Below are 27,500 nucleotides of genomic sequence, written 5' to 3'. Positions count from 1 at the left end.
TATTACATGATTATAAGCATAAAGCAGAACTACATCCACATGTGATGTGTATTTATTTGATAGACTCTCAGTTTCCAAAGTGATACATTATTTTTGTACACATTCATTTGAGATGGACTTTGTCTTAATTTATTCTTAATTGGTCACATTATGATATGTACCAAAGGTATATATCCTAATACTCTGAGATGTACACTAACTTCACCCTCTTAGATACGTACACGCACACGCACACACACACATAGGGCTGTGACGGTCATGGAATATTGGATGACGTAATTGGCCAGCCAAATGACCAGGGTCACTGTTCGAATAACAAAAAAATGTATGCATTATTATTTTAAAAAACCATTTAAGCACATTTTCTCCTCTGCTCCTTACTGCATGAGCTGCCATAGAAAAATGATGAATAGAACACCTGTCCCCATTCAAGCCAGTGATGGCATATAGGCGGCCATTGTGAATGTGCCCATAGGAGCAAAGCAGGAAGTAAAAGCAAGAACTAAAAGCAGGAAGTGCACCCATCAATATGTGCTGGGATTTGTTGATTCAGCTTAACTGACAAAACCAAAAATATTTTCCATTGCATGAGCCACGTCATATAACATCATTTGAATGAACATTCTACATTACCATGGAAATGATTGCATCACAATACTAGGAAGCCATTGCGAGTGTAGTGTACACCCATGAGTTTACAGTCAAATTTCCAGGGTTAGAGGTTCCAAGCCTGTTCTATTTGTTCTATTTCTATGTGCGCTGCTGCTGCATTGTGTGGGGGAGGGGGGCGACTCGTTTGGGAGACTTGTTTGCTACAACAACACCTTTTGTTTCAGCAAGGAGTAACAAAGTTTCATCACGTTGTGAAGAGTCCATGTTCCCTCCCCCAAAACAGTTATGACAGTTATTTTATTTTAATGATTTCTTCATCCATAACTGTCAGTTACACGGTTTTACGGTAGCCAGCTTTACACACACAGTATTTCTCTAGTATTTGTGGTATGGTAGCTGCTGGGGTTCGAGGTTGAGCTGCAGTTCATCTGACAGGCATTGTATTTTGCTCAGCAAATAATTGTCCACAATTTCACTGTCTCAGCTTGTGGTCTGTTGACTCTTTCTTTCTCCCCTTTCATTCTCGGAAGTCTTCATCTCCAAGGATAGTTACATGGTCTATGGTAAAATTCCTACAGCGACCATTTTAAATCAATACCCAGGAGAGAGGGGAATGTGAGTGTGAGTGTATCATGCACATCTCACTGTTCTTGTCACAGACTGTTTCAAGTGTGTCTGTGTCTGCTGGTTATATTCACAGTAAACAACGCCTCTATAGATAGATTTCTGTTTTTGTCTGCAGCTCACACTTTGGTGGCATTGACTGGTTTTGATGCTGTAGGTGAAATGACATTCTCTATTCTCCAAAGATAAATCACTTAGACATTATCTGTTTGAACCAGCAGATGTGCTACAAGTGTGTGTGTGTGCACATTTCTTTAGTGTATAGGTACATTTCTTCTCTGTGGTGTTACGTGTGTGTGCGTCGTGTGTGTGTGTGTGTGTGTGTGTGTGTGTGTGTGTGTGTGTGTGTGTGTGTGTGTGTGTGTGTGTGTGTGTGTGTGTGTCGTGCGTGCGTCGTGCGTGCGTGCGTGCGTGCGTGCGTGCGTGCGGTGCGTGCGTGCGTGCGTGCGTGCGTGTTGAGTGTGTGTGAGTAAACAGTATGTGTCAGAGAGAGACTGCATGCAATATTTTAAATATTGTCTGAGTGATGACATTTAGTGTTTGTTTTTGCATTGCTATTGAAATCCAAATGCAACAGCTTAGTTGCAGAAACGGTTTCTACTCCCATATGTTCTCCACAACTGTCTTGTCTTTAAGTAAAGTTGTAATGAAATGTGGACCCATCCTAGATTTTTCAGAAGAGAGCAGGCAGATGTTGTTTATTGTTCTTTGTCCACCTCTATCCGTAGGGAGGCAGTCACACTTATACTGATGTTCACAAGACAGCCTTCCTTTTCATCTGTTTTGGGGATTTTGCATAGTTTCAGTGTTTGCATTAGGTGGTGTCTGTCAGATTATATTTCCCCTCAGAATGTAGTAGCAGAGTATTATTTATTGGTTGTCATGTGTTGGCTAGAAACAGTGGTCAGTGTTTGAATGTAATGGTAGCTGTTACTGTAGGTAGTTTACCTTTCAGACTGTAATTGCAGAGTTTCAGATCACAGTGTCATCGATTGTGTTGTGTGGGTTGTGTGGGTTAGAGACAGTGGGCAGTGTTTGAATGTAATGGTAGCTGTTACTGTAGGTAGTTTACCTTTCAGACTGTAATTGCAGAGTTTCAGATCACAGTGTCATTGATTGTGTTGTGTGGGTTAGAGACATGGTCAGTGTCCATGTCTCACCCTGACAGTAAAAGAACTAACTTTCACTTTGTTCTGTGACTGATAAAGTAAGGTCAGACGCTGATGGCACATGTAGGGACAGTCAATCCCAATCATGTCCGGAGACGGGGGCGTACGGTAGGCTATCGGTTGACTTAGGTTGGGAGACAGCATGTACAGAGAGAGAAATCAAATCAAATTGTATTTGTCACATATGCCGAATACAACAGGTGTAGTAGGCCTTACAGTGAAATGCTGAATACAACAGGTGTAGTAGACCTTACAGTGAAATGCTGAATACAACAGGTGTAGTAGACCTTACAGTGAAATGGCTGAATACAACAGGTGTAGTAGGCCTTACAGTGAAATGCTGAATACAACAGGTGTAGTAGGCCTTACAGTGAAATGCTGAATACAACAGGTGTAGTAGGCCTTACAGTGAAATGCTTTCAAGAAAGAGGACAAAATAAAGCCTTGATGGTCGCCTCTCTTTTTCTTCTTATTCTGTCTATGGAATCTTTCCCCTTTTCTTTTCTCTGTGGAATCTGTCCCCCTTTAACTTCTCTGCCGATTGGATGCTAGAGGGAGTCAGAGGTTATGTTTTGGTCCCGTTGAGGAAAAGGGCAACGTTACAAGTCCCGTTTCAATTAAGTCTGAGAGAAGTAGCCGGCGACGTTAATGCTCAGGGGAATAGATGGCACAGGACAAGACCGCACATAATTCACTTATATGCAAACACTTCACCCTCGCCACTGACATTTACTCAATCCTGTTCCATCTGCATTTCTAAACTGGCGGGTGCATCGTGATTTTGTTTTGATGTGAATGCTGAAGTGTTGGGTCAGAAGCTTGTTCAGTCACAGTGATCTGCAGTGATAGAGGAATAGAAGGACGATCCCTCAGTCAGATTAGTGCAGATTCTGCACATACAGAACATATGACTGCCTGCCACGTTGCTCACTGACTTCCTGAGCAGAGAGCGCGAGAGAGAGACTGGGTTGATATTTTCTCTTAGAGCACTTTCTCCCAGTCCTCTGTCTTCATTGGCTGAAAACTATATTTCCAGGGTAGCTGTCGTCTGCATACATACATTTATTTTCTGCACAATTTAGTTAATGTATAGCAGAGTATGATGAAATCGTTGTCATGTCATATACACCTTAAATATTTGATGTTTATCACAAGATGAGTTCCGTCACAACATGAGTGAACTCTGGGAATTGGCATTGGATAGAAGAAGACTGTATGCCATTTGATATGGGTTCATTGATATGGAAATAGTATGAATGCTTATTACAGTCAAGAAAATGCTATGAAATCAACAGCGAACATAGATCGTCTGTGTCCTATAGGCGTACTATCAAAAATAACCCCGTTTTAGCTTAGTTAACAGTCTAGATTTTGCCTTGATAAACACATTTTTTTTCTCCTCACCATTTTGTCTTTTGAATTGGGTCTATATGACTTGATTTAATTTTATTTCAGGTCATTGACGTTCAGGCTTTATTGTTGTCATATTAGAGGGGTTGATTTAAAGTGGTGCAAATGTTGAGAGTTCAACCATAGTTAAACTATGTCTCCATCTCTAGTCCAGTATCGATGCATTTATTGATGTCCAACCTGGCCAATATGGAACTAGGCAGATGTGCTGCACTCCGTGGATCCATAGCCACTTTTTTCGATTTGCAAACCAAATTTACAGTACCTAATGAAAACCAAGTGATTGCAACTAGGCCATACAGTACTTGAGCTTTAGAGTTTTGTTGTTGCGAATATTAATGAAAAATAATTATTCAGTATGTATTCATAATTATAAAAAAATGCAATAAGAGCTGCACTCATTTGCTTTTAATGATTAAAGTCAGAGACAGAGTAGATATGCTATTCACTCAATTTTATTTTCCTATACTTTAAACTCTAGCAAGCTCTAATGCCATTTCTACTTTAATAAGCTCCCGATATTCTATTTTATTTATTATTTTTACAATTAATGATCTGTGATATAACACCCATTAACACTTTTCTAATGTGACTCAAAAATATGGTTAGTATTATCATTAAGGAAATGATGATGGAGCCATAGAAATCCCATTAACATGGCTGTCAGTGTTCTTGATGTGCTGGAGGCTGGGGCTCAGTGAGTTGTGCTGGGCCTGTCTGGGTGCCACGGGAGCTGGCCGATATCTACTCTTATTTCATGGCGTGTGTCTCCTGTTGTCATGGCTTGTCTGTCTGCTGGGAGATGGTGCCTCCCCGATCTGCTGTCAATGACTGATTTCCTGACAAATTTGTTTGAATAAAATACATAAAGTATTATTATTTTTGTTTAATAAATATGATCATAATATAAAATAATACATTAGTATGATTATTTATCCTTTGATAGTATTATTATTTTCAATAAGGTATTATTCGATTTCAAACTACTTCAGAATTACTATTCATATTCAGAACATGTTTACATTATAATAATACATGAAGGATTACAAACATAACAGTGTATGATTAACACATGGCTCCTCCATTGCAAATTATTTATGACCCTAATCAGCACCAGTTCAAATAATGCTCATTAAGAAAGTTATTCATGTGCAGTTTGTGTCCTCTCCCCTCTCCCCCAGCACTAATTGAGGAGGTTTGACCTGGTGACCCCAGCTAAATTGAGTTGTAGTCCCTGTGGCGAGTGTCTCCTTCCCGGTCAGTCAGGGCCGATTACACAGCCATTGTGCTCCACATTGTAATGTCCAAGCTCACTGTAACCAACCAGATGAATCACGCTGCTGCTCACCGCTCGCATATCCAGGAATAGAGGGCTTTGTATGTGTGTGTGTGTGTCTAGCAGTCCTTCTTCTCTCAGACACGCACGCACGCACGCACGCACGCACACACACACACACACCACACACACACACACACACACACACACACACACACACACACAGCCTCTTTACTTATGGCCTTACAGCCTTTCACGCCAACAGGATTAATTTGATGGATTAGAGCAAGTGATACTCAGATTGTGTTGTGTTTTGCCCGTTCACTTCTTCTTAGATTGTGTTGTGTTTTGCCCGTTCACTTCTTCATTAGATTGTGTTGTGTTTTGCCCGTTCACATCTTCATTAGATTGTGTTGTGTTTTGGCCCGTTCACTTCTTCATTAGATTGTGTTGTGTTTTGCCGTTCACTTCTTCATTAGATTGTATTGTGTTTTGCCCGTTCACTTCTTCATTAGATTGTATTGTGTTTTTGCCCGTTCACTTCTTCATTAGGTTGTGTTGTGTTTGCCCGTTCACTTCTTCATTAGATTTGTTGTGTTTTGCCCGTTCACATCTTCATTAGATTGTGTTGTGTTTTGCCCGTTCACTTCTTCATTAGATTGTGTTTGTTTTGCCCGTTCACTTCTTCATTAGATTGTGTTGTGTTTTGCCCGTTCACTTCTTCATTAGATTGTGTTTGTGTTTTACCCGTTCACTTCTTCATTAGATTGTGTTGTGTTTGCCCGTTCACTTCTTCATTAGATTGTGTTTGTGTTTTGCCCGTTCACTTCTTCATTAGATTGTGTTGTGTTTGCCCGTTCACTTCTTCATTAGATTGTGTTGGTGTTTTTGCCCGTTCACTTCTTCATTAGATTGTGTTGTGTTTTGCCCGTTCACTTCTTCCATTAGATTGTGTTGTGTTTTGCCCGTTCACTTCTTCATTAGATTGTGTTGTGTTTTGCCCGTTCACTTCTTCATTAGATTGTGTTGTGTTTTCTACATGACTTCTAAGAAACATTTCACTGTATTGCTTTTATTGAGGACATCTGGCCATGAGTCTTATTCTTTGGGTTTGCATTTATTGGTTGGTAATTCATTTGTAGATTACATGTTGAAGGATTGATTCTTGCCAGGGGATTGCCAATCTCTCCTAAATTACTTTTGTATTGGATTGTATATGTTAATCAGCGGACCTTCGATGCTACAACACTTGTAGTCAGATTACATTATTCCTGTTACATGTATAAAATCAAAGGAGCAGTGTTGATTTGGTCCCATGTGTATGTTATATCAACAAAACATTGCAGCATAATAATAAAAACAGTGTGTCATTGGCAGAGTTTTACAATGTACCTTGTCAAAAATGTATTAACTGATAGCTGGTCGGCTGCTGAAGTGATATTCTGTTTGTCTGCTCGTATAATATATATATATATATAGAACTGTGTCTCTATATATATATATATTCCAGTCTTGTTGAGATGGTTATCAGGCAGCTGTAGTATATATTTATTAAATGAGTCAGGGGTATTATTATTAATTTCTCATTGAGTATTGCATCAATGGCTGATGAAATGTGTATTTGATCGTTGCTGAGTTGTCATTGTTGGAGAAATACTATGGGTAAATTATTTGCATGTCTGACAGGTTAGCTCTGATGACCAATAGCACACCTAGGTAGCACCTGTCAAATCCACGGAAACATCCCACAGAGTGATGGAAATAAAAAGGAATTTAAATCAAGAACAAAAATGGCTTGGTTTGTCATTTTTTAATAAGTTCACAGTGGTGATAAATCATCAAATCATGGCTGATGCTGCTGTAATGGATAAGTTCTGATGGCATTCTAAAATGGAATTTTCTGCCTCAACTCCCTTATCTCGCCAACAGGGACGGTAATCAAAACAAAAACTCCAGCTCTCCTCCAAACACACACACACACACACACACACACACAATCCTTCCACCCAACCAATCTATGTACAAACCATGGGCGATTTATTAGGATCCCCCTCTATCCTGGTCCATTTAAAAGATCCTGGATGCAAGGTGATCAACACAGCTGGACAAACTCATTAGATTCACAGGGACTCAGGCTCACTCTCTAAGGCCTGTATGTCTCCACAGGACGAGGCGAGGCTTCTGCACTGGTGATACGGAAAGATACAGAGACACAGTTCTCTATTTACGGTGCTCTATGGGGACACATTCAACATTGCGTTCATCTGCCACTCCTCATCTCTCCCGTTTTAGTGATGTGTTTAACAAATTAACTAACAGAGATCAGAGGACTTTTGTATTCTCACAAATTGGATAAATGGTGTCTGATTAACTCTGGTAGGAGTGCAGACCTATTGTTCTTCCTTTTGTAGAATGAAACACATTTCCTAAACATGGCATGTCATCAAGACAGCTTTGAAGAAGATCTCCTTTACTGAAACTATTGTTCAATATCGGCCAGCGGTTCCGGCAAGTGATGGAGACATTGCCACTCCCATCTCTCGCGTTACCGTCTTCATAAGAAGCTGTTTGACGCTTCCCTCTTGATTCCCCAGCGAGGTTTGACACCACTCTCTACATTGACTCCAGCTCACTTGAGAATAAGTTGCTCACCACCATAAGATCCCTGCCTTAATTATACAAAGTACAGGATATTTGTTGCCTTTGTTTAAAAGTGTCACTAGCTGGTTTCTGGTGTTGGCAGTCACACTGCCACTCTCCCCCTGCTGGGAGGTCCTGTCAGACTCCCCTTTCTCTCTGCTGAAGGGAAATGAAAGGCTAGATGGAGAAGGCATAATGGAGAATGCATTTCAACTGCAGGGGAGGAACAGCGAGGCGTCAGAAGTCCTTGGTGAGACCCTAATTTTACAGAGAACAGGTGGGAGAGTCTTTAGTTCTCTTCCCGCTGCTAAAATACATTTAGTTCCCTGTACTTGACATGCTGCAAGGAACTCTCTACCCCCTCACCGTCACCCAGTTCAAAACAGTGCCCACGTGAAGAAATCAGGCCTCATCAAGCTAAAGTTATTTTTGTCAAGGCCAATATCACATTGTATCAAATAAGGGTTGGTTGCCATGTAGTTAGTGTAGCTAATTAATTAATCTTAACGCTGATCAAACCATCACTCCTTTGACAAGTGTTCAGTTACCTATCACTGACTGACTGGGGGCTGATCTGAATGCACGGTCATACTCGGTCAAATTAAACCTCAAAATCGCACAAATATGCCACGTTGTGAACTGGCCTTGGATGAATACATATAAACACGGTCTTTCAAAACTACGAAATATAAATAATATTATAAATATCTTATAGTCCTATGAATTGTTAATATCCCCGTAGTCTCACGTTGCCATATCACTAAAATCATATCGTTGTCCCTTGGAATTTTTGTATTGCAAAAACAGTTTGAATGTTCCAAAGATTTTTCTAACTAATCTTCTGTGGGGGTGGTGTGATATGTGCRTCACTGTTTTCTGTCCGGGTAGTTGTTACCTATGCTAGTTTGAAAGTTGTCAAGTGTGGCCGGCAGTCTGTGATTTATATTTGTTGAAATTGAAAGAGGACTAACTGTAACACGGAACCCAAACCGGCTGCGCGCGTGCGCCATCGTGCGCTATCGTGCATAAATGTATTTTGTCCCCCTACACCAAACACGATCACGACACGCAGGTTAAAATATCAAAAAAACTCTGAACCAATGACATTAATTTGGGGACAGGTCGAAAAGCATTAAACATGTATGGCAATTTAGCTAGTTAGCTTGCACTTGCTAGCTAATTTGTCTTTTTTAGCTAGCTTGCTGTTGCTAGCTAATTTGTCCTGGGATATAAACATTGAGTTGTTATTTTACCTGAACTGCACAAGGTCCTCTACTCCGACAAATTAAACCACACATAAAACGGTCAACCGAATCGTTTCTAGTCATCTCTCCTCCTTCCAGGCTTTTTCATCATTGAACTTATATGGTGATCACATCTAAACTTTCATAGTATTACCACAACTACAGGCAAAACAGTTCGTCTTTCAATCACCCACGTGGGTATAACCAATGAGGAGATGGCACGTGCTTCTATAAACCAATGAGGAGATGGGAGAGGTAGGACTTTCAGCGCGATCTGCGTCAGAAATAGGAATGACTTCTATTTTAGCCCTTGGTAACGTTGGCGCTCGCGAGCAGTGTGGCTGCAATAATTGAATAACATGAATTTCAAAATTTATTTTGCGAAGCTCGCGCACGCGACGTGTCCGGTCTGGTCAGCATGTTACATGCATGAGAGATGACTAGAAACGATTCGGTTGGCCGTTTTATGTGTGGATTAAAGGAGTAGAGGTCCTTGTGCAGTTCAGGTAAAATAACAACTCAATGTTTATATCCCAGGACAAATTAGCTAGCAACAGCAAGCTAGCTAAATAGGACAAATTAACGTTAGCTAGCAAGTGCAAGCTAACTAGCTAAATTGCCATACATGTTTAATGCTTTTCGACCTGTCCCTAAATTAATGTAATTGGTTCAGAGTTTGTTTTGATATTTTAACCTGCGTGTCGTGATCGCGTTTGGTGTGGGGGAGAATATTAAATACATTTATGCACGATAGCGCACGATAGCGCACGATGGCACGATGGCGGTTTGGGTTCCGTGTTACGCTGGTAAAGTCAAATGTCACAACACGTTCTAAACCGCTCTAGTGACAAATGTACTTTTTTCTTCGTCTCCATTCATCCACATGGCTGCTGGCTGCACTTTTGCCAATTATTTTTCTTTTGTAAGGACCCAGAAAATTGAGGCAGTGGAATAACCTATTCGAGTAAGTAAACACAGTTTTTATGTAAACGATGTATTATCAGCTAACGTTAGCTAGCTGGCTACTGTAGGTCACTTTGTATGCTAACTCAACGGAGCTGCTAGCTAGCTGTTTAGCTAAGTTAATTAAATGTCATCAACTAGCTCAGGGTTTCCCAAACTCGGTTCTGGTCCCAGCTTCAGCTGTCAGTAAAGGAACAGTGTAGGCTACTGGATAGGGCAGGTCTTTTTTTGTGGGAGGACATTTTGAAAATATTCTCCAGTTCCAGTCCCTAGAGAGGGAAACTTTGAAGACAGAGATAATAGCAACATATTCAGTGCTGTTTATTTTGAGGATAATGAAGCCTGTTTGTTTGTTTGTTTGTGATGTTTTCTGTCCTCAGGAAATCTGTGAAAGCCTGTTTGCAGATGAGGAGAGAGGTCCATATGAATATCCCAAGAGACAATGGGTATATCCTATTGCCATGGATTGTATGTGTAGGCCTACCTATGTTAGCAAATGTTGCATACAAAAATACAGTTTAACATCACTCACAATGTATAATAAACCTATTACAATTGGCGCTATTACCGATTACAAACCCTGCTGGAGGTCTGCTGGGAGTGCAGGGTTCTGTCCAGCAAACCCTGCTGGAGGTCTGCTGGGAGTGCAGGGTTCTGTCCAGCAAACCCTGCTGGAGGTCTGCTGGGAGTGCAGGGTTCTGTCCAGCAAACCATGCTGGAGGTCTGCTGGGAGTTTAGGGTCACAAATTTGGTTTTATAAGTGGAGGAGACATCATTWAATTTTTTTATCCAGTTGGATAAATACTCCAAACAGCCTGCCTGACCGCTTGGAGGAGTTTGCATGGTCCTAAAGCACACCGTTGCCTCATTTTGTATCACATTCCAATGGTAAAACTCGGGGGGGAAAAATGCCATTTCAGAATGTGGGGGGACATGTCACCCGCGTCCCCAGTGAAAGTTGYGCCCCTGCCTGAAATGATGCTTTAGTAATAATAGCCTACTTGTTACTACTCAATTATCTATTGTTGTTTACACTAAGATGTCTAATCTTTACATACGATTTAGCTTATTTGTACATTTTGAAGTGTTGATTCTTTGAATTGAAGTGTTTAAACTTGTTTTAACTGTTAAACTATTATTCAAAATGAACTAGTGTCAATGTTGATTAATCATCACAATCCTGCAATAAAGAGGGGTTCTGTCTCTAATGTGTCTGTGTTTCTGTTTTGTATTCTCAAATGAACATTTCCTTTTTGTCTAGTTGTAAGTTCTCCAATCTGTTTTATTTGATTGTCACTCTCAGTATATCAGCTATGTGAATCCATTTTGCACATTATCATATGGCATGCATCACTAATGCAGCCGTAGGCCTACAGTATGATGTAGTATGATGTATGACTACAGACCCTGGTTTGATTCCAGGCTGTATCACAACCGGACGTAATTGGCCCAGCGTCGTCCTGGTTAGGGTTTGGCCGGGGTAGCCATCATTGTAAATAAGAATTTGTTCTTAACTGACATGTATAGTTAAAAGGTTAAATAAATAAATATCGGCATCTATTATCTGTAGCAGAGAATAGCTAAACTCACACAATGTTTACATGTTGAGATTTATGTTCTCAATTTAAAATGATACCAGTASACAATGTACAGTATATACCAGATTTTGTATATGCTTTTTAAGTGCTAACATGTACAGTTTAGTGCAAATCCAACCCTTGTAATTTAGGCTACAGGAGATGAGCATTACAGATAACATTTTATGAGGTTAATGAAATGTTATTTTATACATTTTAGCAATGTTGCTTGCAAAATAATTGCAGTTGTTCCCATAGATAGACATTACATGGTTGCTCTATGTATCACTGACCCTGGATAAGCTAGCAACTGGGCTAACACAGCTAACCTTTTAGGTCAATAAAATATGCTGTTTTTATTAACATTTTGTAGTCTTTATAATCATGAGAGAAAGTTAACTAGCTAGTTATACCAAGGTAACTTAGAAGGTTAGCTGACTTTTCTAAAAGCAAACCTCGTTGTGGCTAGGTACTTCTTGTCCCTCATGCTAGCCTGTACAGCCAAATATCACTTCAGAAATATATTGATATGGCTGGCATTGTAGGCCGTTGTCCTGAACGAATTGTGAGGAATGATGTGTGAGAAAGTTACAGAGGAATAAATATCATACCCCCAAAAACCTTTATTTAACTAGGCAAGTCAGTTAAGAACAAATTCTTATTTACAACAATGGCCAAACCCTCCCCTAACCCGGACGACGCTGGGCTAATTGTGCGCCGCCCTATGGGACTCCCGATCATGGCCGGTTGTGATACAGCCCGGGATCGAATCCGGGTCTGTAGTGACTCCTCTAGCACTGCGATGCAGTGCCTTAGACCGATCCTCGAAAATTCTAGATTAATGCTGTGACACTACCATTTTAGTCTAAATGCGTTATTTATCTACATCTTCTGTCTAATACATGGGGTGTTATTTTGTCTCAGAGATATCCTCTCACTAATGCAGTCATCAAGGTGTTTTTCAGCTTGTCACTGTTGATGTTGGGAGAGGGTTTCTTGGGAGAATTTCATAATTCATAATGTCATTACTCAGTCCAATATGTTATTTACGTGGGAGGTTGCCTACCTTGTTGCCGAACCTCATACATATGAAAGGCTTATGGATTCCCAAACCCCAGAATTGCAGAAATCACTGAAGCTGGAGACTTATATCTCCCTCTCCTACTTTAAGCATCAGCTGTCAGAGCAGCTTACCGATCACTGTAACTGTACACAGCCCGTCTGTAAATAGCACACCCAACTACCTCATCCCCATATTGTTATTTTTATTTTTTGCTCTTTTGCACCCTAGTATCTCTACTTGCACATCATCATCTGCACATCTATCACTCCAGTGTTAATGCTAAATTGTAATTATTTCACCATTATAGCCGTTTTATTGCCTTACCTCCCTAATCTTAATACATTTGCACACACTCTACATAGATGTTTCTATTGTGTTATTGACTGTACGTTGGTTTATCCAATGTGTAACTCTGTGTTGTTGTTTTTGTCGCACTGCTTGGCTTTATCTTGGCCTGGTTGAGTTTGTAAAGGAGAACTTGTTCTCTACTGGCCTACTTGGTTAAATAAAGGTGAAATAAAATAAAACATTTAAAAACAGTTTGAGCTGTTGAAATCTCCTGGAGTTTCCATGCAGTAAATAATAAACAGAAAAAAGATAGTGTAGAAAAAAGGGAGAAAGAAAGTCTCAGTGTGTCTGACAAGTGGAAACTTGTTTTTGGTTTCTTGCTGTTAATCGCTTCTTCCCCCTCTCTCTCTTTCTTTCTGGCAGTAGAAGACAATGTGATAGAGGAGCAGCACAGTCCTGGGCAGACTGCCAATCCGAGCGGTAATGCTCCATTTCATATTTCATAATTCGGGTCTGGAAAGTGGAGCGTGCGTGTGATCTATGGAATGAAGTGTGTTTCAACCATTAAGATATGTTACTGCTCCTTGTGTGTTTGCTCACCTGTGTGTGTGTGTGTGTGTGTGTGTGGTGTGTGTGTGTGTGTGTGTGTGTGTGTGTGTGTGTGTGTGTGTGTGTGTGTGTGTGTGTGTGTGTGTGTGTGTGTGTGTGTGTGTGTGTGTGTGTGTGTGTGTGTGTGTGTGTGTGTGTGTGTGTGTGTGTGTGCGTGTGTGTCGCGTGAGAGAAGCATTTAAACAGATGCTGTAAAATGCATGCATTGTGTGTATTTGTATTCATGCCTGTTTGTTTGTGTGTGTGTGTGTGTGGTAGGTACAGTTGAAGTAGGAGGTTTACATACACCTTAGCCAAAATACATTTAAACTCAGTTTTTCTCATTCCTGACATTTAATCCTAGTAAAATGCCTTGTCTTAGGTCAGTTAGGATCACCACTTTATTTAAAATGTGAAATGTCAGAATAATAGAAGAGAGAACGATTTATTTAAGCTTTTATTTCTTTCATCACATTCCCAGTGGGTCAGATGTTTACATACATCAATTAGTATTGTTAGCATTGCTTTAAATTGTCTTAACTTGGGTCAAAGTTTCGGGTAGCCTTCCACAAGCTTCCCACAATAAGTTGGGTGAATTTTGGCCCATTCCTCCTGACAGAGCCTTTTAACTGAGTCAGGTTTGTAGGATCCTGCTCGCACACGTTTTTCAGTTTCTGCCACAAATGTTCTATAGGATTGAGGTCAGGGCTTTGTGATGGCCACTCCAATACCTTGACTTTTTTGTCCTAAGCCTTTTGCCACAACTTTGGACGTATGCTTGGGGTCATGTCCATTTGGAAGACCCATTTACGACCAGCTTTAACTTCCTGACTGATGTTTGAGATGTTGCTTCAATATATCCACATAATTTTCCCTGCCTCATGATGCTCTTATTTTGTGAAGGTGCACCAGTCCCTCCTGCAGCAAAGCACCTCCAAAACATGACGCTGCCACCCACCTGCTTCACGGTTGGGATGGTGTTCTTCGGCCTGCAAGCCTCCCCCTTTTCCTCCAAAAACATATGATGGTCATTATGGCCAACAAGTTCTTTTTTGTTTCATCAGACCAGAGGACATTTCTCTAAAAAGTACGATCTTTGTCCCCATGTGCAGTTGCAAACCGTAGTCTGGCTTTTTTTATGGCGGTTTTGGAGCAGTGGCTTCTTTCTTGCTGAGCGGCCTTTCAGGTTATGTCGATATAGGACTCGTTTTACTGTGGATATAGATACTTTTGTACCTGTTTCCTCCAGAATCTTCAAAAGGTCCTTTGCTGTTGTTCTGGGATTGATTTGCACTTTTCGCACAAAGTACGTTCATCTCTAGGAGACGGCTGCGTGGTCCCACGGTGTTTATACTTGTGTACTATTGTTTGTACAGATGAACGTGGTACCTTCAGGCATTTGGAAATTGCTCCCAAGGATTAACCAGACTTGTGGAGGTCTACAATCTTTTTTCTGAAGTCTTGGCTGATTTCTTTAGATTTTCCCATGATTTCAAGCAAAGAGGCACTGAATTTGAAGGTAGGCCTTGAAATACATCCACAGGTACACCTTCAATTGACTCAAAGTATGTAATTTAGCCTATCAGAAGCTTCTAAAGCCACGACATCATTTTCTGGAATTTTCCAAGCTGTTTAAAGGCTCAGTCAACTTAGTGTATGTWAACTTCTTACCCACTGGAATTGTGATAGAGTGAATTATAAGTGAAATAATCTGTCTAAACAATTGTTGGAAAAATGACTTGTATCATGCACAAAGTAGATGTCCTAACCGACATGCGACAACTATAGTTTGTTAACAAGAAATTTGTGGAGTGGTTGAAAAATGAGTTTTAATGTATGTAAACTTCCGACTTCAACTGATTGTGTGTGTGTTCACGTCTTTGTTTCCTATTCTCTGATAGAGGTGAATAGAGCTCACAGAGCAGATGAATGTGTTCTGTCTGCTGGTGTGGCATTCACCGTAGGCCCTCCAGGAACAGAGCAGTAATCCAGGTCAGGCTCACAGAGAGCCCCCTATGAATGAGGCCTGCTACTGATCACATCCACCACGCGACCATTCTTTCATTTCATTTGTCTCTGCTAAAGGTTAAGTCTCATTTGTGGTTATTTTAAACCTGATATGGATGGCTTTGCCCAGCAGGTTGGGGACCCTGGGTACTCACACAGCCACACACACTGCCTGGCACCTAGCAATGTAGTGAGTCCAGTAGCGTTTACACACCTCCCTCTCTGGGCCCCTTCAGACAGAGAGAAATGCAGAAACAGGAAACACAAGGGCTGTTTTACTACAGTATGTCTGCTGATGAGGTGTTTTATTGGTTTTGTGTCAGAGATTTAGGTCTCTTTCCCTCAGCCCCCTCCTAGTGTATTTGTGTCTGTTCACTATTTACCTGTCTTCCTCGGCCATCTCTGAGTAAAACAGTCTTGTGCATAAGGCAAGAGCACCATGCCCATGCCAATCTAGTCTACGGCTGTGGTGTTTTGTCTAGGTATGTCTAGGTGTTGGTTGGGGAGAGTCATGCTCCGTATATCTGGGAGTTGGTTGGGGAGAGAGGCAGGCTCCGTATATCTGGGAGTTGGTTGGGGAGAGAGGCAAGCTCCGTATATCTGGGAGTTGGTTGGGGAGAGAGGCAGGCTCCGTATATCTGGGAGATGGTTGGGGAGAGAGTCATGCTCCGTATATCTGGGAGTTGGTTGGGGAGAGAGGCAGGCTCCGTATATCTGGGAGATGGTGGGGAGAGAGCAGGCTCCGTATATCTGGGAATGTTGGGAAGAGAGTCATGCTCCGTATATCGGTGGAGTTGTTTGGGGGAAGAGGCAGGCTCCGTATATCTGGGAGTGGTTGGGGAGAGAGTCATGCTCCGTATATCTGGGAGTTGGTTGGGGAAGAGGCAGGCTCCTATATCTGGGAGTTGTTGGGGAGAAGGCAGGCTCCGTATATATCTGGGGTTGGTTGGGGATTAGAGAGAGGCTCCTATATCTGGGAGTTGGTTGGGGAGAGAGGGCAGGCTCCGTAATTATGGAGAGTTGGTTGGGAAAGAGGCAGGCTCCATATATCTGGGAGTTGGTTGGGGAGAAGGCAGGCTCATATATTCTGGGGAGTTGGTTGGGGAGAGAGGCAGGCTCCGTATATATTAGACGTGGGCTTGTTGCGTAAGAGCAGAGGCAGCTCCATAGCTTCTTTGGGAGTTGGTTGGGGAGAGAATAGAGGCGTCTCCGATATTCTGGGAGTTCGTTGGGGATAGAGGCAGGGCTCCAATATAATATACTGGGAGTTGGGTTGGGAGTGAGAGCAGGTCTCCATAGTCTGCGTTTTATGGGGTAGAGGCACTCCATCAGTACTGGGAAGATTGGTTGGGGTAGAGAGGCAGGCTGCCCGTAATATCTGAGAGTGTGTGGGCGTGAGGTGAGCCTGGCCTCCATGATTAACGATATCTGGGAGTTTGGATTTGAGGGGAAAGTACCAGCGTCGGTCCGTACTATAATACTCACGGGAGAGGTGTTCTACGTTTGGGGCAGAGAGGCACGCTCCGTATATCGTTGGGAGAGTTAGTGTTGGAGGAGCGTCTTGGAGAGCAGGCTAGCCGATATAATTCTTGATGAGGAGTTGGTTTCGGAAGGCATGCGACATGCTAGGGGAGCAGAACAAGCGCTGATCCGTAGTGACGAGTGATCGCGAAGTGGATTGCGGACGAAGTAATCGACAGGCCACATTAGGAGCTCCGTAGTATTCTGGGAGAGATTGCGTTGGGCTATGAGAGAGGCAGGCATCCGTAATATAATTCTGGGAGTGTTGGTTGGGAGTCGAGAGGGCAGGCATCAATAATATCTGGAAGTTGGGTTGGGGAAGAGAGGCAGGCCTCCAAGTATTATACTGGGAGATTTGTTGGGATGAGAGGCAGGCTCCGTATATCTGGGAGTTGGTTGGGGAGAGAGGCAGGCTCCGTATATCTGGGGGTTGGTTGGGGAGAGAGGCAGGCTCCATATATCTGGGGGTTGGTTGGGGAGAGAGGCAGGCTCCGTATATCTGGGGGTTGGTTGGGGAGAGAGGCAGGCTCCGTATATCTGGGAGTTGGTTGGGGAGAGAGGCAGGCTCCATATATCTGGGAGATGGTTGGGGAGAGAGGCAGGCTCCGTCCTCAGCCACTCCAGCGGCAGTAGATGAAGCGCTGGGCTTATGAGCTCCTGTTTCCCCTGGTTCCCTGGGACACCTCCTGTCATCCACAGCCAACAGCGGGCTAATGAGAGCCCCTGATTACAATGACCCCTCAGACACACGCACACACGCCTCTCTCTCCTCTCCTCTCCTCCACACCTTCTTCCCCCGCCTCCTCCCTCTAGACGCCATCTCCTGAGTGAGGGGAGACAGCAGCGACTTGATCGATGTCTGCCTGTGGAGAAATCAAGAGGGCACACAAATTAATTTCTCACTTTTCTCATTTGAGTTTGTATGGCTGATTTTCTTTTAACCCTCTCGTCAGATGCAGTGTAAATGATGCTAGTAGAAGTTGCAGAACTTTACTAAAATATAGGACAAGATTATTGTTATTGTTTTGAATAATTTTTCATTTAGTCTTTCATGTCATTTCACCTGTTATAGTGCCTTGAGAAAATATGATTTTGGACCAATGATCAAGAACAGTATTGGGTTTAAACCCCTTTATATTTAAATGGCAGATCTAACATTACAGGACCTTATGGTTAAACCATTGTCCATCAAGACGTTTTGGATGTAAAAAAATACATAAGCTTCTATTCATGCTTGTAGGCCACTGATCAGTGATTGACATGGTCACAATACCCATTAGCCCCTTGATAAGCCCCTATCTAAATCAGACGTGATGTGTCGAGGGCTTGGCTCAAGAGAAGACCCCCAGCAGTGTTCCTCTATGAGCCTGTATGTTCATTGTGTCTTACAGCCAGGTACCTACTGTATTATTATTCTATAAGCCACACTCATGTTTGATGTATAACAGAAGAGGAAAAAAGGGGAAATTATTACAAAATAGGTCTCTGGTAAAGAAGAAAGAAAGACAGCATTTTAGTTAGCTAGTGCGGAGGACAGGAACAGTATGATATGGAAGGTTTAATGAGGCAGAGTGCTTTTTACCCGGAGAGAGAGTGTGGAACAGGCTTAAGATCCACAGCTTGGCTTTACAACTGCCGTCACTGCCTGTGTGGAATTATAACCACATGCTCCGCGTTCTTTCTTCTCTCTTTTATATCTGCTTTTCTTTCTCTCCTGGCTGTGGCTGGTTGGGGCTGTTTTGTGGAAGACGGTGCCTGCTCCAGCTAGAATCGGAGTGGACTAAGCTCTGGGTCTGAGAAAGAGAAAGGGTGTGTGTGTGTGCCTRTGTGTGTGTCTTAGTGTGTTTGTATTCTTATAACAGGCGTACATGCTTACATGCGTGTGTGTCTGTAGTAGAGTGTGTTAGATCTGAGGGGTTGTCTGGATGGCGACATACTCTTACTCTAGTGCAAGCTAGTGGTATACATCATAGTGTCGGCTGATGGCTGAGGCAGCCCCAGATCAATGCACTGCAGGGCTTGCTTCGTACAGCAGGAAGAGGAAAGGACTCTTTCACTCCAGCACTTCTCAAATCATATTCTCTATTATTCATTTCCTTTGTTGTTCGACTGCACTAATGGCATGGCAAGGCGCTTCGTTCAATATTATCACTCACAGAGAGAGAGAGAGAGAGAGAGAGAGAGAGAGAGAGAGAGAGAGAGAAAGAAAGAAAGAGAGAAAATCAAATCATGTTTCTCATTCGTGCGCTTTGATTTCCTTACCTTAGTGTTCTTATATTCCTTTTGGTGCATTTTAATGGTGAATGATGCCACCTGTGTTACCTGTGGCATGTGGTGGTTCCTTTATCATGTCAGCTATTGTTTCGGTTGTTTGCTCTACATCCTCCAGTAATAGTTTGGCCACGTGAATCAAAAAAATGTAATATCAAATCAAATTTCATTGGTCGCATACACATATTTAGCAGATATTATTGCGGGTGTAGCGAAATGCTTGTGTTCCTAGCTCCAACAGAGCAGTAGTATCTAACAATTCACAACATACACTACGGTTTAAAAGTTTGGGGTCACAGAAATGTCCTTGTTTTTGAAAGAAAAGCAACATTTTTGTCCTTTAAAATAACATAAAATTGATCAGAAATACAGTGTAGACATTGTTAATGTTGTAAATGTMTATTGTAACTGGAAACGGCTGATTTTTAATGGAATATCTACATAGGCGTACAGAGGCCCATTATCAGCAACCATCACTCCTGTGATCCATTGGCACGTTGTGTTAGCTAATCAAAGTTTATCATTTTAAAAGGCTAATTGATCATTAGAAAACCCTTTTGCAACTATGTTAACACAGCTGAAAACTGTTGTCCTGATTAAAGAAGCAATAAAACTGGCCTTTTTTAGACTAGTTGAGTATCTGGAGCATCAGCGATTGTGGGTTCGATTACAGGCTCAAAATGGCCATAAACAATGCACTTTCTTCTGAAACTCGTCAGTCTATTCTTTTTCTGAGAAATTAAGGCTATTCCATGCGAGGAATTGCCAAGAAACTGAAGCTCTTGTACAAAGCTGTGTATTACTCCCTTCACAGAACAGCAAAAACTGGCTCTAACCAGAATAGAAAGAGGAGTGGGAGGCCCCGGTGCACAACTGAGAAAGAGGTCAAGTACAGTGGAGTGTCTAGTTTGAGAAACAGACACCTCATAAGTCCTCAACTGGCAGCTTCATTAAATAGTACCTGCAAAACAYCAGTCTCAACGTCAACAGTCAAGAGGCGACTCTGGGATGCTGGCCTTCTAGGCAGAGTTCCTCTGTCCAGTGTCTGTGTTCTTTTGCCCATCTTAACTTCTCTTGGGTACTTGAGACTTTAGCGTCCCACCTCTTCAACAGCCAGTGAAACTGCTGGGCGCCAAATTCAAATATAGAAATACTCATTACAAAAATTCAGAAAACAAAACATATTTTACATAGGTTTAAAGATTAACTTCTTGTGAATCCAACCACGGTGTCAGATTTAAAAAATGCTTTACGGCGAAAGCATACCTTACGATTATTTGAGAACATTGCCCAGCAGACAAGTCATTACAAACAGTAACCAGCCAAGTAGAAGAGTTACACAAGTCAGAAATAGAGATAAAATTAATCCCTTACCTTTGATGATCTTCATATGGTTGCACTCAGCAGACATTAATTTACTCAATAAATGTTCCTTTTGTTCGATAAAGTCTCTTTATATCCAAAAACCTCAGTTTTGTTTGCGCGTTTTCTTCAGTAATACACAGGCTCAAACGCAGTCAAAACAGGCAGACAAAAAAATCCAAATTGTATCTGTAAAGTTCATAGAAACATGTCAAACGATGTTTATATTCAATCCTCAGGTTGTTTTTAGCCTAAATAATCGATAATATTTCAACCGGACAATAACGTCGTCAATATAAAAGGTTAACAAGAAAGGCACTCTCTCGGTCGCGCGCATGAAAAAGCTCTGTGACACTTTAGGGTCCACTCATTCAGACTGCTCTTACTTCCTCATTTTTCAGAATACAAGCCTGAAACAATTTATAAAGACTGTTGACATCTAGTGAAAGGCATAGGAACTGCAATTTGAGTCCTAAGTCAATGGATACTGTAATGGCATTGAATAGAAAACTACAAAACCCMAAAAAAACGACTTCCCGAATGGATTTTTCTCAGGTTTTTGCCTGCCAAATCAGTTCTGTTATACTCACAGACACTAGTTTAACAGTTTTGGAAACTTTAGAGTGTTTTCCATCCAAATCTACCAGTTATATGCATATCATATCTTCTGGGCCCGAGAAACAGGCAGTTTAATTTGGGCATGCTTTTCATCCAAAATTCCGAATGCTTCCCCCTACCCTAGAGAGGGTAATCATTTATTTTTATTGGCCAGTCTGAGATATGGCTTTTTCTTTGCAACTCTACCTAGAAGGCCAGAATCCCAGAGTCACTGTTGATGTTGAAACTAATGTAAAAGAATGGAATTAAGAAATATATAAATATTAGGACGAGCAATGTCAGAGTGGCATTGACTAAAATACAGTACAATAGAATGCAGTATATACATATGAGATGAGTAAAGCAGTATGTAAACGTTATTAAAGTGACTAGTGTTCCATTATTAAAGTGGTCAGTGATTCCATGTCTATGTACACTGCTCAAAAAATAAAGGGAACACTTAAACAACACAATGTAACTCCAAGTCAATCACACTTCTGTGAAATCAAACTGTCCACTTAGGAAAGCAACACTGATTGACAATAAATTTCACATGCTGTTGTGCAAATGGAATAGACAACAGGTGGAAATTATAGCAATTAGCAAGACACCCCAATAAGGAGTGGTTCTGCAGGTGGTGACCACAGACCACTTCTCAGTTCCTATGCTCCCTGGCTGATGTTTTGTTCACTTTTGAATGCTGGCGGTGCTCTCACTCTAGTGGTAGCATGAAGACGGAGTCTACAACCACACAAGTGGCTCAGGTAGTGCAGCTCATCCAGGATGGCACATCAATGCGAGCTGTGGCAAGAAGGTTTGCTGTGTCTGTCCAGCATAGTGTCCAGAGCATGGAGGCGCTACCAGGGAGACAGGCCAGTACATCAGGAGACGTGGGAGGAGGCCGTAGGAGGGCAACAACCCAGCAGCAGGACCGCTACCTTCCGCCTTTGTGCAAGGAGGAGCACTGCCAGAGCCCTGCAAAATGACCTCCAGCAGGCCACAAATGTTCATGTGTCTGCTCAAACGGTCAGAAACAGACTCCATGAGGGTGGTATGAGGGCCCGACGTCCACAGGTGGGGGTTGTGCTTACAGCCCAACACCGTGCAGGACGTTTGGCATTTGCCAGAGAACACCAAGATTGGCAAATTCGCCACTGGCGCCCTGTGCTCTTCACAGATGAAAGCAGGTTCACACGCACATGTGACAGACGTGACAGAGTCTGGAGACGCGTGGAGAACGTTCTGCTGCCTGCAACATCTCCTCCAGCATGACCGGTTTGGCGGTGGGTCAGGCATGGTGTGGGGTGGCATTTCTTTGGGGGGGCCGCACAGCCTCCATGTGCTCGCCAGAGGTAGCCTGACTGCCATTAGGTACGAGATGAGATCCTCAGACACCTTGTGAGAACCATATGCTGGTGCGGTTGGCCCTGGGTTCCTCCTAATGCAGACAATGCTAGACTCATGTGGCTGGAGTGTGTCAGCAGTTCCTGCAAGTGGAAGGCATTGATGCTATGGACTGGCCCGCCCGTTCCCCAGACCTGAATCCAATTGAGCACATCTGGGCATCATGTCTCGCTCCATCCACCAAACGCCACGTTGCACCACAGACTGTCCAGGAGTTGGCGGATGCTTTAGTCCAGGTCTGGAGGAGATTCCCTCAGGAGACCATCCGCCACCTCATCAGGAGCATGCCCCAGGCGTTGTAGGGAGGTCTACAGGCATGTGGAGGCATCACACACTACTGAGCCTCATTTTGACTTGTTTTAAAGACTTACATCAAAGTTGGATCAGCCTGTAGTGTGGTTTTCCACTTTAATTTTGAGTGTGACTCCAAATCCAGACCTCCATGGGTTGATAAATTTGATTTCCATTGATAATTTTTGTGTGATTTTGTTGTCAGCACATTCAACTATGTAAAGAAAAAAGTATTTAATAAGAATATTTCATTCATTCAGATCTAGGATGTGTTATTTTAGTGTTCCCTTTATTTTTTGGAGTAGTGTATATAGAGCAGCAGCCTCTAAGGTGCAGGGTTGAATAACCGGGTGGTAGCCGGCTAGTGACGGATATTTAACAGTCTGATGGCCTTGAGATAGAAGCTGTTTTTCAGTCTCTCGGTCTGAGCTTTGATGCACCTGTACTGACCTCGCCTTCTGGAAGTTAGCGGGATGAACAGGCTCGGGTGGTTGATGTCCTTGATGATCTTTTTGGCCTTCCAGTGATGCTGTAGGTGTCCTGGAGGGCAGGCAGTGTTCCACCGGTGATGTGTTGGGTAGACCGCACCACCCTCTGGAAAGCCCTGCGGTTGCGGGCGGTGCAGTTGCCGTACCAGGCGGTGATTAAGCCCGACAGGATGCTCTCAATTGTGCATCTGAAAAGTTTGTGAGGGTGTGAAGGATATTTTGCTTTGTGAAGAAACAGTCTTGAAAATGTTAATCTTGTCTTTGGTGTCTTTAACAATCCTTGGTTCCTGCCGGTGCCTGGTAAAGATATGAGGGGGGGCCATCATGACCTCCTCTTTAGGACCGTCTGGCAGAATGCCCAGAATATGTTCTTTAACTTAAGATAGGAGACGGCGCCAGACACATGCCGGAACCAACCCTATGAACTATGCTTATGTAACGTGTCTGTAACCAGTATATAAGGGAACTAACGGGAATGCCCCGTAATAGCTCCTGATCGACATGTGTACATGGTGCATTGAGTTGGTTGGTACCTCTCCAGCGCGCTGATAGTAAACAATGAGTCATGTAAGATTGACTTCAGGTGTCCCTGTGTAAGATTTTCCATGACAAGGGTCTGAGGGGCCAAGACGAATTCCTTCAGCCTCCTGAGATTGAAGAGGCACTGTTGCGCTGTTCTTCACCACACTGTCTGTGTGGGTGGACCATTTCAGATTGTCAGTGATGTGTACGCCGAGGAATAGGAAGCTTTTCACCTTCTCCACTACGGTCCTGTCGATGTGGATAGGGGCGTGCTCCCTCTGCTGTTTCCTGAAGTCCACGGTCAGCTCCTTCGTTTTGTTGCCTTTGAGGGAGAGGTTATTTTCCCRGCACCACTCCGCCAGGGCTCTCACTTCCTCCCTAAAGGGTGTCTCGTCATTGTTGGTAATCAGGCCTACTACTGTTGTGTTGTCTGCAAACTTGATGATTGGGTTGGAGGTGTGCATGGCCATGCAGTCATGGGTGAACAGAGTACAGGAGGGGGCTGAGCACGCACCCTTGTGGGGCCCCTGTGTTGAGRATCAGCGAAGTGGAGGTGTTGTTTCCTACCTTCACCACCTAGGGGCGGCCCATCAGGAAGTCCAGGACCCAGTTGCACAGGGCGGGGTTCAGACCCAGGGTCCTGAGCTTAATGATGAGCTTGGAGCGTACTATGGTGTTGAAGGCTGAGCTATAGTCAATGAACAGAATTCTTACATAGGTATTCGTCTTGTCCAGATGGGATAGGGCAGTGTGCAGTGCGAAGGGAATTGCATCGTCTGTGGATCTATTGGGGCGGTAAGCAAATTGAAGTGGGTTTAGGGTGACAGGTAAGGTAGAGGTGATATTATCCTTAACTCTCAAAGCACTTCATGATGACAGAAGTGAGTGCTACGAGGCAATAGTCATTTAGTTTAGTTACCTTTGCTTTCTTCGGTAAATGAACAATGGTGGACATCTTGAAGCAAGTGGGGACAGCAGACTGGGATAGGGAGAGATTGAATATGTCCGTAAACATTCCAGCCAGCTGGTCTGCGCATGCTCTGAGGACACGGCTAGGGACGCCGTCTGGGCCGACAACCTTGCGAGGGTTAACACGCTTAAATGTCTTACTTAGTCCGGCCACTGAGAATGAGAGCCCACAGTCCTTGGGGCCAGGCCGCATCGGTGGCACTGTGTTATCCTCAAAGCGAGCGAAKATGGTGTTTAGCTTGTCCGGGAGCAAGACATCGGTGTGGCTGATTTCCTTTTGTAATCCGTGATTATCTGTAGACCCTGTCACATACGTCTCGTGTCTGAGCCGTTGAATTGCGACTCCACTTTGTCTCTGTACTGACGTTTTGTCTGTGTGATTGCTTTATGGAGGGAATAACTATACTGTGTGTATTCAACCTTATTCCCTGTCACCTTGCCAAGGTTAAATGCAGTGGTTTGTGCTTTCAGTTTTGCACGGATGCTGTCATCTATTGAAGGGAGGGCGGGCGAGGGCCTTGTAAACATCCCGGAAGGGGGAGTAGCAGTGGTCAAGTGTTTTTCCAGAGCGAGTACTACAGTCAGTGTGTTGACAGAACTTCGGTAGTGTTTTGCTCAAATTTGCTTTGTTAAAATCCCCAGCAACAATAAATGCGGCCTCAGGATATGTGGTTTCCAGTTTGTATAAAGTTCCATGTACTTCCTTGAGGGCCGCTGTGGTATCGGCTTGAGCGGGAATATACATGACTGTGACTATAACCGAAGAGAATTATTTTGGGAGGTAATACGGTCGGCATTTGATTGTGAGGTATTCTAGGTTGGGTGAACAAAAGGACTTGAGTTTCTGTATGTTACCACAATCACACCATGAGTAGTTAATCATGAAACATACACTACTGCCTTTCTTCTTCCCGAAGAGTTCTTTATTCCTGTCTGCGCGATGTACTGAGAACCCAGCTGGCAGGATGGACGGCGACAGTATATCGCGAGAGAGTCATGATTCCATGAAACAGAGTATGTTACAGTCCCTAATGTCTCTCTGGAAGGAGATCGTCGCCCTGAGCTTGTCTACTTTATTGTCCAGAGACTGAACATTAGCAAGTCATATACTCGGAAGCGGTGGATGGTGTGGACGCCTCCTGAGTCAGACTAGAAGTCCACTCCGAATACCTCTTCTCCGCCGGCGGCGTCTTGGAGCAGCCTTTGGGATAAGTTAAATTGCCCTGGGGGGTATGAACAATGGATCCAATTCGGGAAAGTTGTATTCCTGTGTCACGTTCCTGACCTGTTTTTCCTTTTTCTTGTATTTATTTAGTTGGTCAGGGCGTGAGTTGGGGTGGGTTGTCTATGTGTTATTTTCTATGTTGGGGAATGGTCAGTGTTCTTGCCATGGCCAGCGAAGAGCGCGGATCTCAATCCCATTGAGCACGTCTGGGACCTGTTGGATCGGAGGTTGGGGCTAGGCCAATCCCCCCAGAAATGTCTGGGAACTTGCAGGTGTCTTGGGAAGAGTGGGGTAACATCTCACAGCAAGAACTGGCAAATCTGGTGCAGTCCATGAGGAGGAGATGCACTGCAGTACTTAATGCAGCTGTGGCCACACCAGATTACTGACTGTTACTTTTGATTTTGACCCCCCCTTAGTTCAGGGACAAAGTATTCAATTTATGTGAGTCACATGTCTGTGGAACTTGTTCAGTTTATGTCTCAGTTGTTGAATCTTGTTATGTTCATACAAATATTGTACACATATTAACGTTTGCTGAAAATAAACGCAGTTGACAGTGAGGACGTTTCTTTTTTTTGCTGAGTTTAAGATCAATGAGTGGTATTGGAGAGAATGTACACTATTACTTTATCATGGAAAAGCAAGTATAGGGGCTCCCGGGTGCCGCAGTGGTCTAGGGACTGCATCGCAGTGCTAGCTGCGCCACCAGGTCTCTGGTTCGCGCCCAGGTCTGTCGGAGCCGGCCGAGACCGGAGGTCTGTGGGGCGCCGCACAATTGGGCTAGCGTCGTCCGGGTTAGGGAGGGTTTGGCCGAGTAGGGATATCCCTTGTCTCATTCGCGCTCCCAGCGGACTCCTGTGGCGGGCCGGGCGCAGTGCGCGCTAACCAAGGGGGCCAGGTGCACGGTGTTTCCTCCGACACATTGGTGCGGGCTGCTTCCGGGTTGGAGGCGCGCTGTGTTAAGGAAGCAGTGCGGCTTGGTTGGTTGTGCTTCGGGACGCGTGGCTTTCGACCTGCGTCTCTCCCGAGCCCGTACGGGAGTTGTAGCGATGAGACAAGATAGTAATTACTAGCGATTGGATACCACGAAAATTGGGGAGAAAAGGGATTAAAAAATATATATGGAAAGAAAGAAAAAAAAAAATTTAATTAATAAGAACAGAAATATAAAAGATATAGATTAATACCAGAACTTTACATAAAATAAAAAATATGAAATAAAAGATGAGAAAGATGTAATAGATAAATATAAGAATAAATACAAAAGATAATTTAAATAATATTGTATATTAATAATATTAATAATATATTAGAAATTGATTAAAAACTAATAATATTATAAACAAGATTAATTTATAATATTAAATAAAATTAAAGATAAAATAG

At 43.0% G+C, this 27,500-nt stretch overlaps 1 protein-coding gene across 7 annotated transcripts in view; it reads left to right on the top strand.

Moving 5' to 3' along the window:
• Positions 1 to 27,500, top strand: part of LOC111956729 (zinc finger protein 521-like) — a 183,340-nt gene that overhangs the window by 1,506 nt on the left and 154,334 nt on the right. For 5 of the 7 annotated variants that reach the window (XM_023977285.2, XM_023977281.1, XM_023977284.1 and 2 more), the window contains exon 2: positions 13,290 to 13,346. The exons of 1 other annotated variant lie outside the window; for it this stretch is intronic. Coding sequence is in view for 4 of the 6 variants with exons in the window: in XM_023977281.1 (XP_023833049.1) it covers positions 13,290 to 13,346 (57 nt within the window). In the remaining 2 variants the exon portion in view is untranslated. The remainder of the gene's footprint in view (positions 1 to 13,289; positions 13,347 to 27,500) is intronic. One more of the 7 variants, XM_023977286.2, reaches the window with a different exon arrangement.

The sequence above is a fragment of the Salvelinus sp. IW2-2015 genome, linkage group LG32 (assembly GCF_002910315.2).
Source record: "Salvelinus sp. IW2-2015 linkage group LG32, ASM291031v2, whole genome shotgun sequence".
Lineage (NCBI taxonomy): Eukaryota > Metazoa > Chordata > Actinopteri > Salmoniformes > Salmonidae > Salvelinus > Salvelinus sp. IW2-2015.
Note: the sequence above shows the minus strand (reverse complement) of the source record. Positions and strands in the feature narration are given on the sequence as shown.